Source organism: Aspergillus wentii (genome assembly GCF_001890725.1).
Source record: "Aspergillus wentii DTO 134E9 unplaced genomic scaffold ASPWEscaffold_7, whole genome shotgun sequence".
Taxonomy (NCBI): domain Eukaryota; kingdom Fungi; phylum Ascomycota; class Eurotiomycetes; order Eurotiales; family Aspergillaceae; genus Aspergillus; species Aspergillus wentii.
The window spans coordinates 1,132,124-1,150,418 of record NW_024467838.1 but is presented as its reverse complement, the minus strand read 5'-3'; the positions used below and the strand labels follow the sequence as shown (position 1 = coordinate 1,150,418).

The 18,295-nt window shown below is 46.8% G+C and overlaps 4 protein-coding genes across 4 annotated transcripts; 1 reads left to right on the top strand and 3 right to left on the bottom strand.

The window, feature by feature from the left end:
- Window positions 1-3,195: 3,195 nt before the first annotated feature.
- ASPWEDRAFT_186337 (SGNH/GDSL hydrolase family protein) lies at window positions 3,196-4,503 on the top strand (the record flags this gene model as incomplete). The annotated part of the gene is made up of 4 exons (XM_040832126.1): window positions 3,196-3,405; window positions 3,454-3,586; window positions 3,656-3,795; window positions 3,855-4,503. The coding sequence occupies exons 1-4, from the start codon at window positions 3,293-3,295 to the stop codon at window positions 4,501-4,503; spliced, it is 1,035 nt and encodes a 344-aa protein (XP_040685799.1). The 5' UTR covers window positions 3,196-3,292.
- Window positions 4,504-5,428: 925 nt separating this feature from the next.
- Window positions 5,429-10,567, bottom strand: ASPWEDRAFT_53819 (uncharacterized protein; the record flags this gene model as incomplete). The annotated part of the gene is made up of 14 exons (XM_040837959.1): window positions 5,429-5,643; window positions 5,699-5,827; window positions 6,322-6,429; window positions 6,492-7,460; window positions 7,518-7,699; window positions 8,519-8,639; window positions 8,693-8,908; window positions 8,973-9,081; window positions 9,147-9,212; window positions 9,270-9,420; window positions 9,488-10,032; window positions 10,087-10,169; window positions 10,235-10,416; window positions 10,515-10,567. 14 exons carry the CDS (start codon window positions 10,565-10,567, stop codon window positions 5,429-5,431), a joined length of 3,129 nt encoding a protein of 1,042 aa, XP_040685798.1.
- A 386-nt stretch (window positions 10,568-10,953) lies between these two features.
- ASPWEDRAFT_175419 (DNA-directed DNA polymerase alpha catalytic subunit POL1) lies at window positions 10,954-15,535 on the bottom strand (the record flags this gene model as incomplete). The annotated part of the gene is made up of 5 exons (XM_040831358.1): window positions 10,954-11,934; window positions 11,992-12,732; window positions 12,788-13,345; window positions 13,396-15,108; window positions 15,158-15,535. The coding sequence occupies 5 exons, from the start codon at window positions 15,533-15,535 to the stop codon at window positions 10,954-10,956; spliced, it is 4,371 nt and encodes a 1,456-aa protein (XP_040685797.1).
- Window positions 15,536-15,826: 291 nt separating this feature from the next.
- ASPWEDRAFT_61884 (uncharacterized protein) lies at window positions 15,827-18,208 on the bottom strand. Its single transcript, XM_040838600.1, has 7 exons — window positions 17,974-18,208; window positions 17,668-17,913; window positions 17,484-17,608; window positions 17,361-17,405; window positions 17,155-17,302; window positions 16,167-17,095; window positions 15,827-16,104 (listed from the first exon to the last, which is right to left on the bottom strand). Exons 1-7 carry the CDS (start codon window positions 18,108-18,110, stop codon window positions 16,064-16,066), a joined length of 1,671 nt encoding a protein of 556 aa, XP_040685796.1. The 5' UTR covers window positions 18,111-18,208; the 3' UTR covers window positions 15,827-16,063.
- Between the last annotated feature and the right edge of the window lie 87 nt (window positions 18,209-18,295).

Sequence of the window (18,295 nt, the reverse complement as noted above, 5' to 3'; positions counted from 1 at the left end):
AAAAAAAAAAAAAAAAAAAAAAAAAAGGAGACGCGAAAATGCAAGGCTCCAATTTCGGAAAGGCTGCCCAGCCAGCGGCGACGGTGATTGGCGCTCCGACTGGGTCATACCCCGCGCAGGCGGAACCCAGACGTCCACTGCCGGTGAAGCAAAAAACAAAAGAAGAGAGAGAGAGAAAGAGTAACAAGTCCGGGTGTGTGTATCTCCAGGCTTATTGATTCGGTATCATTCCCGAGTCACAAGACAATCATCATGCAATATTGATTTCATGGTGGATCACAAACATCAATAAATATTTGATATCGATTTCGAAAGAAGACGTGATGGAAAAATTCCCATTCCCATCCATTATCCAATATACGGAGTACGGTCCACCATCCGAAATACTGGTGGAGGCCAGGCGATCACGGCAGTAGCAGGTAGCAGTAGAACTCCCGTAAGGCATAGTGTATCCTACTCCAAGAGATAATATCTCCAAATTGGCCAATCTCCTCGACGGATATATGGGGTAATATTAACATCATATCTCGGATGCTCACCGATGACCAGCATGATAAAATATAATCATATTCGTCCGTCCGTCGATCGGAGTTAAAACACCCCCTTTCACTGAGTTTCCCCTCCCCTGCCTCTCTCTCCACCGTGGTACCATTATTACCAAGACCTGACTACATTATTTCCCCCTATCCATATCACCTGCACTGAATCATAACGTCGCGTCGGCTATCGCTGCAAATGTCAAGATCCATTCATTCGCAATTAAACTTACCATTCTTTTCCTTGCTTGACCTACTCCGTGCAAAGGTACAGTAAATAAGTCTTCGGATATACTTCGCCAATGCTCCATATCAAATGCAACCCAGGCAGTGTTTTTTGATCCACCACTCGCGACAACTCACAGTCATGATCCATATCGACCCCATATTCCTGATGGGGCACCTGCACATGAAAGGGGGCTGAAGTTTCCAGCTCAAACAAATTTATTCTGTACTGAGGCTTTTCTTTTCTTTTTATTACACTTTTTACACTTCTCGTATCTGGCTCGGATCGAGAAATGATCAATTCCATCCAAGTCGATCGTTATGTACGGGGATAGATGCATATACATACGTATTATTTATTGTCCGCGTATGCACGGAGTACACAATGTCAATCTACTCCGTACATATGCAACGGTTATGAAGTAATCATAACTGTCCGTCTGTGTACGTAGACGATGAGCAGTGCCATGTCCACCCACGTGGTCTGTTGGTTATTATTACCTTGTAGTGGAAGCAAACTACAGGTGTCAGTTATAGTGCACATCTTGATATTTATTCCGAGGCTATCTATCATCCTATCTAGTATCTACATTTGAGTCAACGATGATCTCGTAGATTCCAATAAGCGAATCCGGGGTTAAGCCAAATTCTCGTATTCCAATTGAGCAGCGAGCATCACAAGATGCCGCTGATCTACGCACTCTCAGTACCATGGTTCATCTTATATACATTGTGGAGTTGAAATGCCACCATCCTAGGACAGATCCATGGGTGTGCTACTATTAGTAGCACAGAAGATTGTTCTAAAGAAAAAGATCCGTCTCAAACTCAAGGGAACACAGAGTGGTTGGGTTTGGGTCCAGGGGGGAAACGAACCGTCTCGAGTCTACTGAACGCCAATGATGCTTGATCTGTCTGTCTGTATAGATGCAGATGGATACATACGGTGAGTACCTATCTACCTTAGATATGTTACAATCGTCAACCTCAACCTGGCTGTCTTATGGATGGATCAACTGTACACACTACAGAGTAAACAGCACTCTCCTCTTCTAAAGACCATATCGAATGATCAACGGATTTATCGATATCCTGTAGGACAGTCTGCAGATTGATGTAATTCGTGATCAATAATGACGATGGCCAAGTCCTCTCTTCTGATACATCACTTCTATTTCAGAAGCTGAGTTTGAACCTTCTTTCCAATCTCCATCCTAGGAGGCTAGTAAAATCCTCCGCCTCCTAATATCCGCATACATATTATAAGAAAACGCCATCCAGCTGCACCATTTTGCATATTTGATGTTGGTGATGTTACATGTTCCATGCATGTTCTTCGGCTGCTCTAGAGCCATTTTTAGCCCGTATTACTTTACCTCTTCTTACACAATTACACAGCCGTAACATACAGTAAACCATAATAGACCGGCGGGTTTTCCGAATTCCGTGCACCAAAAATTTAGCTCCACTCCTGGTTGGCTGGAGGTGAGCGGACTAAACCGGTTTGGGGATAGCTGCATTGCCTAAAGCTGCTTTTGCTTGGGCGGCTGCAATTCGCTCCTTGGGCTTGTATCCAGCCTGTACTCCGTAACAAGGAATAATAAATAAATCCTGGAAAAGGCTGACTGGCTTTCAAAACGTCCGTTGGGTTATTGGATAAGATTAATCTAAAAATATGCAGCTGATAGGTTGCCATGCACGTTTATTAGAAATCAATTACCCAGTACTGTATACTCTCCCTCCTACAAGGTACCTGAGTAGTACCTGAGAATCCTCTGATACGGAATCCTCCGCGTAGCCCCAAATCAACCGTGGTTGCCACTCAACCGCCCCACCAGAAAAGAAAAAAGAATTGTCGCCAATGCTCGGGAATTCCGCGGCAATATTATGTATTTACCAGCAGAATACAGATTTGAATAGGTATTTAATATTAATATTCGAGGGTGAATTTAACACGGAATACGGAGGAAAATAATAATAATCAAAATGTACAGCTGGCAGGGCCGTAGATAGGGGTGGAAAGCAACAGAAACAACCTGCACATTTCGGTCTTTTTCGGGGCTCCGTTGTTCGTTTTCTTCTCCCTCCCTGTTTCCACTTTTTTCTCTCCATCAACAAACTGCGAAATCGGACATTAATTATTATTTTATTTGATTGACATTTGAAAGGGATGCAATACACGTGATCTCGCTTGGCACTAAACCCCGCAGTTGAGCCAGAGAGGATCATCATATCATGAACAGCTTCATTCGAAGATATCCTCACTGGAAAGGCAAATATACCCTACCAATGCGTAGTAGACTATTTAAAGTATCATGAATATTTCCAAATCAATCCAGCAATTCAAACATTTCCATATTGCATTACAATGAGACTTAAACTGCATACGGAGAAATACATTCCGTCCATCTACCCTATACCAAAGGATGCGGGGGTCATCAATAAGATGAACGAGTAGCTCGTCTCGTTATAACCTCACCAATGGCTTAAAAAGTCCAATCCACGGCTATCATTTCCAGTATACCTTTACCATGTTATCCATGTGGCGATTCCTAGTCTATGTCTGCGTCTCAGTAACAGCAGTAGCACTCCCCCCATCGTCTACCAGACAGCATGCGTTCAACTGGAATTCTACCAAGTACCTGTCCGTCTATCTTTGACACTAAACAGTCCATTCTAACCCAAAAGAAAGCATCGCATTCGGTGACTCGTACACATATGTCCAAGGAACCCATGGACGCCAGAACTTCAGCTTCATCGGAGACCAGCTGGATTTCGCCTATGATGGACAAGATCTGCTCTCGAACATGATTTTTCAGAATCAGGTCAGCAAATGTCCGAAGATCAGAAATGTGTTGAATTGAGTCGCTTACAGAGTCTGCGATATCATATAGACATCCACTGCAGAAGGGGGTCCTAATTGGATCGAGTTCCTGACCGGCTGTGGTGTCAAGGATGGACTAGTATCGCCATTGAATTGCGAGAGACAATTATGGGATTTTGCATTCGCAGGTGCAGATATCTCTGTTGCGCAGTATGCATCTCCATCTCCATACCCACCCTCGATGTCTGGACACTCACGATAAGAAACAGCACTCCTCTCCATCACAAATACACCATCTCTCTAGTCAACCAAATCACTCAGTACAAAACCTACGGCCACCCTATCCTCAAAAACATCGTGGATCCCTCCCAAACCCTCATCACAGTCTGGATAGGCATTAACGACATCAACGACAGCGCAGACTACAATGTCCACTTCCCTACCTTCTACAATACCCTCATGACTACCCTCTTCTCCTCCATCCAAACCCTCTACTCCCTGGGGTACCGCTCCTTCCTATTTCTGAATCTCCCACCACTAGACAAAACACCAGCAAACCAAGCAGCCAGCACCATCACGCCCAGTCCCAACGCGACACAGATAACCTGGTACAACGACGCTCTGGTAACTCACGCGGCTGCATTCCACAGAAACCACACTAACACGAACGTATTGGTGTTCGATGCGCATTCAGTCCTTGGCAATATCATGGATCATCCAGCGGAGTATGGGATCGTGAACACGACTAGCTTCTGTGCGGGATACGACCAGCCAGACATTAACTGGAATTACGAATCGTATGGGTGTCCAACGCCATTGAGTAAATACTTTTGGTTTAACTCGGGCCATTTGACGAGCCATGTCCATGAGGTTCTTGCAGATGCTTTGGAGGCGACGTTGAAGGGTTGGGAAGGTTAGATATACTATTCGTAGCCTATATATGTAGATCGCTAGCTATCCAATAAGAGATGAATTAACAGATGTACTCGAATCAAAAAGGTAGAAAGTAATGAATTATCAAACTTAAGCATCACTATATATATATTTATTAGCCTACTGTCATCCTTGTTCTGCTGTACTGCATACATTACTGGTACAAACTATCACCACCACTACTTACTTAGCGGTAATTACAAGCAAGATCTCCTATATCCTAGCGTCCTCCTGTATATGCATTAACCGTGGTTACTTAGTAGACGCTAACTAAACCTTTTCGCTCGCTGCAGACTAGATATGTATAACTAGCTTCGGCTGCGGCTGCTTTAGTTGCAACAGGATTTTAGGGCTGGTCGGAATATATATCCTAGTAGCTTCATATTGCCACCTGCAAGGCTATTCTACCCAAGTCCTACTAACATATCGACCAAGTGACATCTATCCAAGTGAGTTTATTTAGACATTATATGATCCAAGGTCTGCGCACTACTTTAGATGTCATATTATATACGAGTAGACAAGCAAGTGGATGATAATTAATGATTTTAACATGTCAAGATAAATACATAGCCCCTCAAATATGAGCATGCAAAACTAAACTACACATCATTGCAGGCCCATCCAGCAGACGAGCCAGAAATAAAGAACTTTTGAACCAAACTAATTAACAGATGAGTCCGCTGTGAGGTCTTCGTGCCAGCCAGGGTTGCTGGAGCCGGCGCCTCGAATCTGCAAACACGTTAAAAAGCAGCCCGCAGGTGCCTCGAAAAGCAAAAAAAGACGTAACAGTCTATCGTGACATCAATGAACGCCGCCCGTACCGAGTTACGAAAAATGAGAAAAAAGAGGTCTACCGGTGTGACAAGGGGATACAAGCTCAGGATCTAAACTGGGCATCATGATCGTTTTACCAGCGGCGGTTGTTGCCAAGGGGAGCACCGTTGGAACCAGTGTAGCCACCACCGCGGCCACGGCCACCACCACGGCCACGTCCACCCCAGCGACCGTAACCACCATGGTGACCACCGCCACCGCTGTAGCGAACCATCTCGGCGAGACGGGGATCGATCTGCTGCTTAGCCTCAGTGAGAATGGTGACCAAGTCACGAGCCTGCTTGTTGTCTGGAGAAATAGTGGGTTAGCTTTTGCATAACATCGCGCAGTCAGAGGAACTTACTGTCAGTGGTGAAAAAGGTGATGGCAGTTCCCTTGGCACCAGCACGACCAGTTCGACCGATACGGTGAACATAGTCTTCCGAGTTGTTGGGGTAGTCATAGTTCAGCACATGAGTAATGTCGCGAACATCTTCAAACAAACTTATGTTAGCAAACAGAGCATTAGTGAAAATAGCAACGTGGCCTAGGGGCCGTTTTTCAGTCGTGCGAGACTTGATGCATCACTCTCTCGGAATTCTTGATAACAATGCAAGATCCGTTGGGGCGAGTCCATAGGCCGGCAGATATCGCGGTCCTAGAGCGACCTTGGAATGCAGTTTCAAACAAGTCGAAACCAAAGAAACCCCACCTCTCTACCAGGGTCTGAAATAGAGATGGAGAATCAGAACAGAGACATATGCCTGCTACACTGCACTGTGAGTCCAAGGTCCTCTCGGTACGAGAACCAATTCAGAAGACCCGACAAGCCTGGACGAGTCATTTATAGACCGACATGTATAAAACACATGTTCTCGGAGAGTTAAGCACCGTGCCATTGTCACACAACATCAATACGGTTGATGGTGCTAGAAAGGAAAGGAAAAGAGGGGAAGGGGGAATGGGGAGGTTGCAATTTCATCATACCGATACCACGGGAAGCCACATCGGTGGCCACCATGATTGGGCTCTTGCCCGTCTTGAATTCGTTCAAGACCCAATCTCTTTCATTCTGCTGCTTGTCACCGTGGATAGCTGAGATAAAGGTTAGTAAATGCTATACAGTGAATGCAAGGCAAAGAAAAAAAAAAACGTACAGAGTGCTGGCCATCCGTCTTGACGGAGGAAGCGGGTAATTTCGTCGGCAATACGCTTGGTACCAGTGAAGATAAGGATCTTGTTGCCCTGGCTCTCCATGATCTTCTCCATGTGCTTGATCATCTTGTCGCGCTTCTCGAAGTCCGAGACGACCTCAACAATTTGGGTAATTCTGTGGTTAGCGGACAAGTCCATAGAACCGATGTTGACCTGAATGTAGTCGTTCAAGAAGTCCGAGGCAAGCTGGCGGACCTCCTTGGGCCAGGTGGCAGACCACATGCAAGTTTGTCTGTCAGGGCGAATCTGACCGATGATCTTGCGAATCTGGGGCTCGAAACCCATGTCCAGCATGCGATCGGCCTCGTCAAGAACAAGGTAGGTAACACGGCGAAGGTTGGTCCGGCCAGCCTCGAGCATGTCAATCAAACGACCGGGAGTGGCAATGCAGACCTCGACACCACGGCTGAGGTCACGAATTTGAGGACCCTTGGGGACACCACCGTAGACACAGGTGTTGCGAATGCGAGAAGACTTTCCAAATTTGGTAATTTCGGTCTGAATCTGGACGGCAAGCTCGCGGGTGGGCGCAAGGACAAGAACAATGGGACCGTCGCCAGGGGCCAGAAGGGGCTGAGCGTTGATGTGAACGATGGCGGGAAGACAGTAAGTTAGGGTCTTTCCGGAACCAGTCTCGGCGATACCGACAACATCACGACCGGAAAGAGACATGGGCCAACCCTGGGACTGGATAGAAGTAGGTCCAGAGAAACCTTGGGCCTTGACTTCACTCAAGACATACTGGGGGAAACCAGCCTCATCGAAGGTCTCAACAGGACGAGGGACGTTTCTTCCTTGGACAGCCATCTCGTGCTTCTTGCGGAAGTCATCAACTTCTTGCTGGGAGCGGTTGGTGACATCAGGGTGCTCCTTGTAGAAGGACTTTTCGAACTTAGGGAGAGAGTCCAAGTCTAAAAAAAATTGTTAGTAAACGTATACAAGATAACGCCCAAGATCAGTAAACTTACCCCAGTCTTGCTTCTTCAGACCAGCACCGAGGTTGGACATGCGGTCACCACCGGCACCACCTCCATAACCACCACCACCGCCGCCATAGCCACCTCCTCCGTAACCACCGCCGTTGGAGTAGCCGTTGGAGCCACCTCCGTAACCACCACCGCCGTAGCCACCGCCACCGCCGCCTCTAGAGCTGAAACATCAGTTAGCAGGTATTCCCAAAATTTGCAAAGACAAAGAAATGTCAAAGCTGCAAGTGTTTGATTACTGCCTGTGGCCTTCTTGTGTTGAGAACCAAGGTGACAGATGGTGATGACGGAACAGACGCCACCTGAACTTCGAAAAACACGAAGGGGCGGGAAAAAGCGCCCAGTGCAGGGAAAAAAAAAAAAAAAAATGCAGGACAGAAGCCCAAACACCCAGTAGATTCGAGATTTCCCTGAAGATAATGAGTCAACTTACCGGTAAGAGTCGCGCTGATATCCGCCACCGTACGACATTATGATGTCTTAAGGGGTATGTGGAAGGGGAAAAAAACGAAGGAAAACAAATGAATGAGATGAAAGTACCTGGGTGCAGGTAACAAGGACGAAATTCAGAAGAAACTGAACACGTCCGGAGGGAGAGGAAAGAGGATAGAGAAGAAGGAAAAAAGATGAAAGAGATGAGGAAAGGTGATAGAAGAGCGAAGGTGAGGAAAGAAGAAGAAGAAAAAGAGAAGGAGCGAAAAAGAGTTCAAGAGGCGAAAATGCGACACTTGCCCGATCGGTGCTAGCGCCAGGGAAAAAAAAATTTTAGAGCCAAAAAAACTTCAACACCGCCTTTTGTTTCGCCGTCACCGCCAGGCCTCGACTTTTGGGCGACAACATCGCTTCGGCTATGGTCTTGATGGCAGTTTGTTATTCAGATGGTCATCTATATCTCTTTATAGTACTCCGTACATGCTTTATATATAATATCAATTCGAGTCAACTATACATGGTTCTATATTGCCCGTCAGAATTTCTTCTACTGTTTGCCACCCAGGCCCATGTCCCAGAAGCTTATCTCCAACTCGGTGGCCCGGACAAAGATCTTCACCAGCTCCTCCATTCGACTGGGCGAGACCTCTCGTACATGCTTTTCTAGAAGCGCTGTGAAGGAGTTAGAAAGAAAGGGAGGGAATCTCAAGGACAGGGATTCGTACCAGATCCCAGTTCTACTGCTTCCGAGTAGTCGTCCGCAACGTAGTTCTCAATCCATTTGTAGTATCGGTTTCCTTCGCGGATGGTATCCTCTGCAGCATGGAGTCTTTTGGCAATGGCGCCATATCCGATCAAACAAGGCGCAAGAGCCATCTGGAGTGCGAGCCAATCCTCTGATTGACCCACGTCAAGTATATACCGACTGTATGCCGTGCATGCTGTCGTAACGAGCAATTAGTAAACGGATCAAGCCACGCCGAGGTGGTTTCTATTTCCACTCACCGTTGCTCTCGGGATATCTTTCCATTTCTTGCTTGGACAGACCAAAAGAAGCACAGTAATCAAGATGTAGTGCCATCTCTTGCTCAATGTGTAACACGATTTGCGCCGACTAAACAAGGCCAAGCCAGTCCACTGTCAATATGATGCGTTGTAAATACCGTTGATATGTCTTACCGCGGAAATTGATTCCATGCTTTTTGCCTTGTAAGAGGCCAGTGCATTGCTTCGAGCAAAATGGACCTAAGAAGCCTCTCTTGTCAGTGGTGCTTTGAAATGGGGGATAGAATGATACTATACCAAGTAAAGATAATCCTGAACAAGATACTCTTTGAATCTTTCCAAAGGAAGCGTACCGTTTCCTAGACCCTGTACAAATTGATGTTCTGTGAAATGCTTCCATACCGACTGAACATCAGGGCGATCTAGGATATATTCGAGGAATCGGCCTCTGCACTTTATCAGAAAGTCTGCTGGAATGGCGAGGAAATCATGCACAAAGATAGTGGACGACTTACGGCGCAAAGGGTAGGGTATAAACAGAGTGGAAGTGATTGATTGGCCCACTGCCCTTGCCCATGTTGAAGCTTGTCTTGATTCCTGCCTCGACAAAGCGAACACCACCGTGAACGGCTCTCCTCATGTCTTTTCCGAGCGCGAGATTTGCCGCAATGGCAGAGGCAAGCGAACAGCCCGTACCATGGGTATTCTTGGATACCAAGAAATCAGTCTCGAAAAGGGTCACGTTCTCACCATCGTAAAGAACATCCACCACGGTAGATGCCTCTTCTTGATTTTTGGGGGTCTTGTGATCCTTGGTGAGCGGCAAATGGCCTCCCTTGAGTAGGATTCCCTTGGGTCCCAAGGAACAGATCTGCTTCGCGAGGGCAATCATGTCTTGTAAGTCCTGGGGCTCTTGAGCCTCAATCCCAGCATCTTTCAGTAGGAGTTTTGCCTCGGGAATGTTGGGCGTGAGAATAGTTGTTAGGGGTAATAATTTTGTTCGGAGCTGTTTCACGGCTACTTCCGGCAGTAATTGTGACCCGCTCGTGGATACCATCACCTTTTGAATTCTGATAAGTAAGGCTATAAGAAAAAATTAAGCAAAGAGACATACCGGGTCCAGAACCACCGAGGGAATTTGGTATGTAACCAATGCATCCGCGATGATATCAATTGTCTCGGCGGAGGTGAGCATCCCTAACAACAGTTAGTCTAAAGTCACATAAGAAGCAATTGAAACGAAAAGAAAACACTTCACTTACCTAGTTTTACCACGTCTGCGCCCACATCTTCCAGAGAAGCATCAATCTGCTTCTTTACAAACTGCGCCGGGATGGGAAAAATGTCCTTTACACCCAGCGTGTTCTGCGCCGTAAGACCCGTTGTTGCTGTGAGAGCATAGCACCCATGGGCAGCAAGAACTCTTTGATCGGCTTCAAGGCCACTAGATTCGAATTGGCTGCATTAGTTTCTGTAAGAGACAAGAGACGACCGGGGCTGGCATTGAAGGTTTGAATAGCAGGGGAAAATTGATGCACATACGCGCCTCCCGAGCTGTCGGAACCGGCGATGACCAGGACCCGTTTTACGGACATGATGAGGATGAATTGTCGCGACCAACTACCGATCAAATCAATTGGAGATGAAACACGGATGAACTGGACTTGAATAGAGCAGCACGTAAGTCGGGGTTAGTGTATGTCACCGGCATGTGGCCAGCAAAAGAACGTGGCAGGTGGGGGGAAATCCTCCGTTCCCACTGCGGGGCTTATGATATTATGGGATTATCGATAACAGGGAATCATGCATTCTGCTCTTGTTCGTGAGATTATTATATCAACACCATTATTCATCAGAGACCAGCGAAATAAATTATTCACATCCAAATTGATTCCAACGAAAAGAAAATACCAGAACCGTCCCAAAATGCCCTTGATGCTATATACAAAATGCCAACGCCTATAGTGCCACCGGGGCACTCTTACGGCATCATGAAGCGAAACAGAGTGTCCATTTCGACCCATTGCCGTCCACACTTCTTCAGATAGCCATCCACCACGCCCTTGACGGTTCCGAACCGGGCTCGGTTGAATTCCGCCAGTGCAGCCACGCTGTCTTTCTTTTCACCTGCTTCCTTCTGAGCCGCAGCCTTGGCCTTGTCCACGTCCCAGAGACCAGCAAAGTACAGCAGTTGGTTGTACATATCTTTTTCTGAGTATTCATATGACATTCGGCCAAGACAGCCTTCAGCGTGGCCCCGAGGACCAAGACACCGATGTCCATAGACGCTGATTTGTCGTGTTCGATTGCCACAAGCCGTGTCATCACAAACGAGCCAACCTTCATAGTACTTGGCGGTTTGTGCACGGATCTGGCTTTCGAGTTGTGCAATGATGGTGAGAACCGAGAATGGTTTCTGACAAGTTTGGTTTGAGCAAATCAGGCCATTAGGAGTGCACATGTGCGAAGAACCCGCCAATCCTTCAAATACTGATTTTTCTTTGCAGAATCGACAGGTAAGTGCCAGTCTTGCTGCGCTTTCAAAGCGCACAGAGTCAGGGATCTGCGACTCCAATGGGAAGATTTCTGCGTTTTGCTGGTTGTTCGCGCTGGATGTATTGATCTGGTATTTGCGAGCATCGAGACCCAAGCACTCGGCCAGCCGGACTGCGTCAGTTCCAGGGATAGGAGCACACAGACGTTCTATAGGAGGGAAGATCTGCTTCAGAATGTAAAACTCGACGTCCGGTTTTAGGCCCGAATCAGACTTCATCACATCCTGAAGGGTATAAGATCGCTTAGCCGGTGGAAGAGAAGCTGTTTCCGAATCTCCATTGGTTACAATGTAGGAAATGACATCGTTAGGCCGAACGTTTTTTCCACGGGCAAGTTCGCGGAGCGCGACTTGCGCGGGGGGCATCGACTCTTTATTCGGGTATTCGTCTGGTCTCTTGGAAAGTTTCTGTGAAAATGGCATTAGTACTCTGTCCAAGACTTTGTAAGAAAAAGGGTCACATACCGTGTAAATGACGTATTTCTGGACTGGGATTGTAAACTCTCGCATCTTACTACCAAGGTCACGCAGGTAGTCATGCACCCGGTTAAGAACCAGCTCCTGATCTTCTCCCGAAAGAACCTCATTCAAGAGCTTGGATGACACCTCCTTGGACAAGGCACAGTATTCACGTCTCTTCATGTCAAGACCCTTTACTTCCAGCTTGTCCACATACTTTCCATCGACCTCGGTCATATTGATAGCGGCATACTTCTTCTTAGCATGCAGTAAAAGCCGACGGAAGATATTATCAATGTCAATCTCCAAGAGTCGGTATCGCTCATTGACCGATTTCTTGAACTCATCTCCGACTTTGAGTGCGTCGCTGACAGTGTCCATGTTCGTGTTGATCATAACGGAGTCAGTATCACCATATATAACCCTAAGCTGGTTGCTTTCAGCCAGCTCCTTGGTGCTTCTCAGAATCTCACGACCCTTGAATGTGGTGAGCATCGCTAGGGGACGGGCGTAGAAGCGACTCTGGGTATATCCCAGACATCCGTACATGGAGTTGGCGGTCAGCTTAAACGCCAATTGTTTCGTGTCCCATAAAGCAAGCTGCTCAGGCGTAGCACGCTTGTCTTTCATCAGCTTTTTCACCTCACGTCGACGGCCAACAAGGGTTGAAATAAGTCGAGGCAAAATTCCCTGGTCTTCATCCGAAGAAGGAACTTTGGGTACTTTTTCTTCATTCTCGTTCTCAGCCTGGAAAAAGATATGTTAGTATATATCTAGCATGCAAAATGCTAAATTGACGTACCGTGGCATTTCGTTCCACTGTCGTAAAACAGATGTTGTACTCCTGGATGATACTGGGATACAAACTGTTGAAGTCCATAACCAGAATGAATTTGTCGTAGAGGCCCTTTTCGGGCTCGAAAACGAGACCTCCCTTGTATTTATCCTTCTTTTTCTTGTCAACGGATTCATCTTCATCGCCCTCCTGAATCTTCTCTTCTGCTTTCAGCAGCTTCGAAGAGTATTTGTCAGGGCAGATATATTTGTTCCGATGGAATTCGTGTAGAAGAATGTATTCGTTACGTTCAGCGCGGGTTCCACTAAGAGTTCGAGCCCATGAGTTACCGGCAATGTTTGTCAGGACTTTGGTCAAAGGCAACATCTGGAGCTGTAGCACCAACGCAGCGATGAAGTAGGTATCCGTATCGCAATGGTTTACGAAGTTCATGAGACCCTCTTTCGATGTTGCCCAAGTTTTCAATGCTGCTTCAGTGTCCAGCTCTTGGCGCGTATTGTCTTGTCCGAGGTAGAGCTCACACATCTCCGTAAGACTCCACTGTTGACATTTCATCATAAGAGACTATTGGCTATTAGAATTTGCGCGTAGTAATCGAGTATTCGTGAGTTTACCTTGCCCATATCGTTGGCCACGTCACACATAAGTCTTCCAGAAATCAGATGCCTCTCAGCAAAGAAACCTCCACCCTTGTTGAAGTTCTTGGGCCATTCTCCACGCCTTAATCTTCCAAGACGATGCCAGCCCGGGGTCCTCTTCTCCTTCAATCTGCTCAATAGAATGCTGAGGTCAACTTCCTGTAATTGGTGTCCCATAAGAACATCTGGGTCCATCCTTTCGAACAGCGCCAGAAATTTACTAAGCAGAAATTGTTCACTTTTCTCCAAAAGGAAGGTCCCCCTTTGCTTTCGTATTTCAGCTTCGAAACCCAATGGGTATGCTGAGCCAGCAGGCCGCATGACAGTGAATGTCTTGCAGGGCAGTTTCTCAGGAGGCGTTGTGTCCGTAAGGGAGACATTCTCGTAAACTCTGGCACTTGCTAGCAAGATTTCTTGCTTGTTCTCTTTCACATTCATTTGCGTTCTAAAAGAAAGACTCATAAGAGTAAGGGGTGGCGTCTCCAGATTCTCAGAGTCAGGCACAGGACTGATGAGTGCTGGTTTAGCGGCCTGACACTCAAACTTGCAGTAAGATGCGTTGTTCACGGCAGAGAAGTCTGCCTCTTCAATCTTAAGCCAGCAAGGGCCCATTATATTCTTCCACAGGACAAACTGCTCGAACAATGCTGTGTTGGTACCGAATACGCGGGAGAAAGTTTCGCCCTTAACATCCATGGGTAATGCGGGTTTGTCGTAAGGATAAAGCAGCTTCAGGTAATCTCCTTCCTTGGGAATATCGGGCAATTCGAAGGCATACTTTCGCGTGCATGGCTTGATCTTATGCATGCCAACCTTAAGCCTCGACATCATATCGTCCACTTCACGATAGACATCTTCCATATCCACCTCTTCATCCGTGTCCCTTCCATGTTTGTGTCTGAACTCTCTAGGAAGGAAGTAAAGTTTGCGCAAGATGTTGTCAATCTTGACGAAGGCACTCACGTAAGAGCCATTTTGCTTATTTCTCACTTTACCAAACAGACACAGACTGCCATTGATTTCAGTAAAATCTAGCCAGAAGAAGCGCAGACTTCCATCCTCTTCGACGGCATCCTGGGGCCGTAGCTTGCCAAAAGTCCGTGTCTCTTGGGCCGGGCTGCTCATAACGTTCAGTTTGTTTCGCACGTTGTTCCAAGAAGCATTCACTTCCGGCCCTGGCTTCGCAGGCGAGGATGCGAATGGGACAGGGTGACTCTCCTTTTTGATTTTGGGAGGCGGCCGGCTACCGGTCATGTTGACGCTTGTCGTTTTGCTCTCGTCATTGCCAGTGGCTTCCGCAATTTCCATCAAGTCATTGTCATCGTCATCAGATTCCTCCGCCTTAACAGGAGCAGATGCCTTCCGCTCTACTGCTTTGCTGATGGGTGACGATGGCATTGGGTCACTCATCGGAAAGTCATCATCATCTGCCTGTGGGAGCGGACCGTCATCATCGTCCAAATCAAAGCCCTGTTCCTGACTAATTGTGGGTTCTGGGCGGTCATTTTCGTCCTTTTCGACTTTCTGTACGCGCGGTCTGTGCGATAATGGAGGCGAAAGGATCCGGACTTTTCGGCGAGTTTCTGACTTGACTATGTTTTGTGCTGGAACATGGTTCGAGACAGCATTGTTATCAAGATCCCCTAGAAGATCCGCCATGAAAGCTTCATCCTCAGCAGTAGCGACAGGCTACATCGATGTTAGATATGCCAGGTCTCACTCAACTCAAACAACGTACCTTGGGCTTGGGAGCAGCAGCAGCGCCCTTGTTGAAATATTTCGAGATTCCATTGTTGATCTTCTCTTTCCTTTGCTGTTCCTCCTCACGCTTTCTTTTGGCGGCCTTTCCTCGTGCGGGTAATTCGTCTTCGCTCTCACTGTCGTAATTTTCCGTCTGTTCGTTCCAGACTTCTCGACCGTCATCCGCATAACCTTCACCGTTGTCATCCACGACGAAATCATCCTCATCAAGGCGATCCCGAATGACCTTCTTGTATCCTTCATCATCAACCTCTTCGTAGATATCGCCTTGGTCCTCCACTTCGTAAGTTTCCAAGCGTTTCTTTCCTGCGGCTCGCAGGGCTCGCAGCTCTGCCAACTTGGCGCGAGAAGCCATGGCGTACACTAATTACCGCAAGAAATTGCCGCCCATCAACGGTCCTTCTCTGGCCTGGATTTTGCTGAGGAACAGAGGCTAAATTGCTCTGCCCGTATCTGTGTCGTGACAACAACAGGATGATGGATTGTGGAAGGGGTGGCAGCCAGGATCGACAATCGCGAGAGGGAATGCGGACGCGCAGCGGGACGCGAACCGGACGCGTTTTCGACCAATCCCCGTTAAGTGGTTTTTGAACACCGCCAACCGCCTGTCTTGTCGCATCACATAGTTACTATGGAGTATTAATTAGTGGATGGAATGGTCTATTTTCTATTAATGATGGTTGGCTTGGCTAATAGCATGTCAGAGACATGCCCTGTTGTATCATTTTATCTGACCCAATCGGCTCATTACAAGCAGCCCTCATTTGCTGTTAATCGTGAATACTGCCTTTGTCGCTGAAATGGACAAACTGCCGCCTTGAACTTCTAGTTACAATTCCCTAGGAAAATACTCCATTGATTGATATCTTCGGATATGCTTCGATCAATCAGACATTTCCTCCGAGTCCGCATCACTGTATTCCTCTATAGTCTGTGTATCAGCATCGACTTTACGATGTCAATGATGTATGTAGGTATACACTTACCATATACCAAGCCAAAATCAAACGACCCGTCGATTTTCTTTAGCGCATCACGAATCGTGGTTTGAGATTCCTCTGTAATATCAGTCGTGGAGGTTGAACTCAGGATCGAAAGGTTCAAGCCCCTGTTGCCCGGTCCTAGCTCTGAGATGAATGAGAGCACCCCCAACGTTGTGAATTCGCTGAGTGCATGAATAACTAGACTCTGCAGCTTCGGGAGACACAAGAATGCTTGCCAGATACTATCGTCAAAGAACTCTCCGCTAATCCAGAGCTTCTCCAAATGCTTAAGAAAGGGTGTTATGCTCATAACATACCCAGGTGGAAAACAGTCGGATATGTCTTTGAGTTGGAGTTCACGTAGATTAATCAACTGAGTGAGAGCTGAAGCGAGAACCTCGTTGTCCTCAGGGTTTTCTTGGCCCTCGCCATGAAGACAAAGGGTTTGTAAAGACTGATGAGACCCAAGAGCTTCATGAAATGCACGGCTTCCAGCCATTGTGTACCCTAATAGAGAGAGGCTGGTCAAGCGAAGCTCGTCGCCTGTGAAAGTTTGTGCTAGCAAAGCAGGGTCGTCGACAAATCTTCTGAGCTCCAAATGCCGCAATGATTTACAACTGCGTATCCACTGAGCAACTTTCTCAATAATCGAGTAGAATCTCTCATCTCGTGTCACTGGAACCGAGTCTGTTAGGACTAAAACTTTCAATGCCGGCGGTGCTTCTAAAGAGGGCAATTCTGCTATTGCGTCAATCCCTAGACTTGTTAATTTCAGCTCCACTAGCGAGCCCAATTGCGATCCCAAAGCTTTGATAGAGCGAGGACCCAGTTGAGAGTAGCTGAGCACCTCAAAGTATTCCAGAGTATGAGGATGTAATTCATTCAGGAATACCTCCGAGTCGTCTTCTGCATTTCTGGGGGGTTCGTTTGCCCTAGCCGAGGTGAGATTAATATGAGTAGAACGAGCCCAAAAGATAGACCGATAGCATACCATCGAAAAATTGTGAGCCGTTTGAATTCAGGGCAGTGGTTACGGATTTTATCACCAGAATGCTGGGTGAGAGAATCTCCAGACCAAACGTTCAGGGTCTGCAATAGAGGCATCTCTTCAAGCCATTCAGAAAGCGATGAAGATGGAACTGAGGAGATTAGCATCTTCAAGGCCTAACTCTATATTATAGTTTAGATATCACTTACCGCTGCAGGACAGCCCATGTATCGACCTTGTCCTCTCGACAATCGCTTCAAAATAGTTAGTAAAGACGGACACGATCCATAACATCCCATGTAGCCGAGAATGTGAATAGGCACTTGACTAACCAGAGCCAATCTTGACCATTATCCAACTGTTATCAGGGAGATTTCTCGATGACCGAAGTCGCTTGTTTCCTTTCAACTCGTAATCACGGAAAACGAAATCATGAAGTTCTGGCGTAAAGAATTCACTACAACCTGTGAGACATAGAAACAAGGGAAAGGACAAGATAAAAGAAGAATAACCTACTCTTTAACTTTCCCGTTGAATCCAGGATCCCGTAGGAGATCCAACAGGTCCTCGAGGTTCAGGTAACGGATATAGCTGTAGTAAGGAAGGTAAGTCTTATCAAAAGTGGACAGAATAATCGAGCGCCACATTAGAGCCCATTTTCGAAGCGCAGTTTCCTGCTCTTTTTTGACTACTGCTCGGCGAGTTTTGAAGAACTGCTCTTCCTCTATCCCACCGCCTCTTACCGGCGAGGTGTCATGTAATCTGGATGTTTTGGTATCAGTGGACGGCATAAACACATTGGGATGAAGTCACCATCCCCACCTGTATAGTATAGTCAATGCCTGCTCTGTGAAGTATTTTGAAGCGATGGCACATTGAAATATGCTGTTGTAGTCTCTTTCATCCCGTAGGATATCTAAGATCATATAGACGATGTCATTGGGCAAAGTGACGGCCATGGTCACAACGAAATATCAACCACGGTAATTGAAATAAATAGCACATCCAAATTATGCATACAACACCTATACCGATGGCTTTGATAATCAAGTCTCTGTCAAGATGATGTTGAGTCTTGGATGAACGTCCGGGGGAGGCTGCCTTACTTTCAAACCCGATTATGTAACCACGCGTCGTTCGTGTC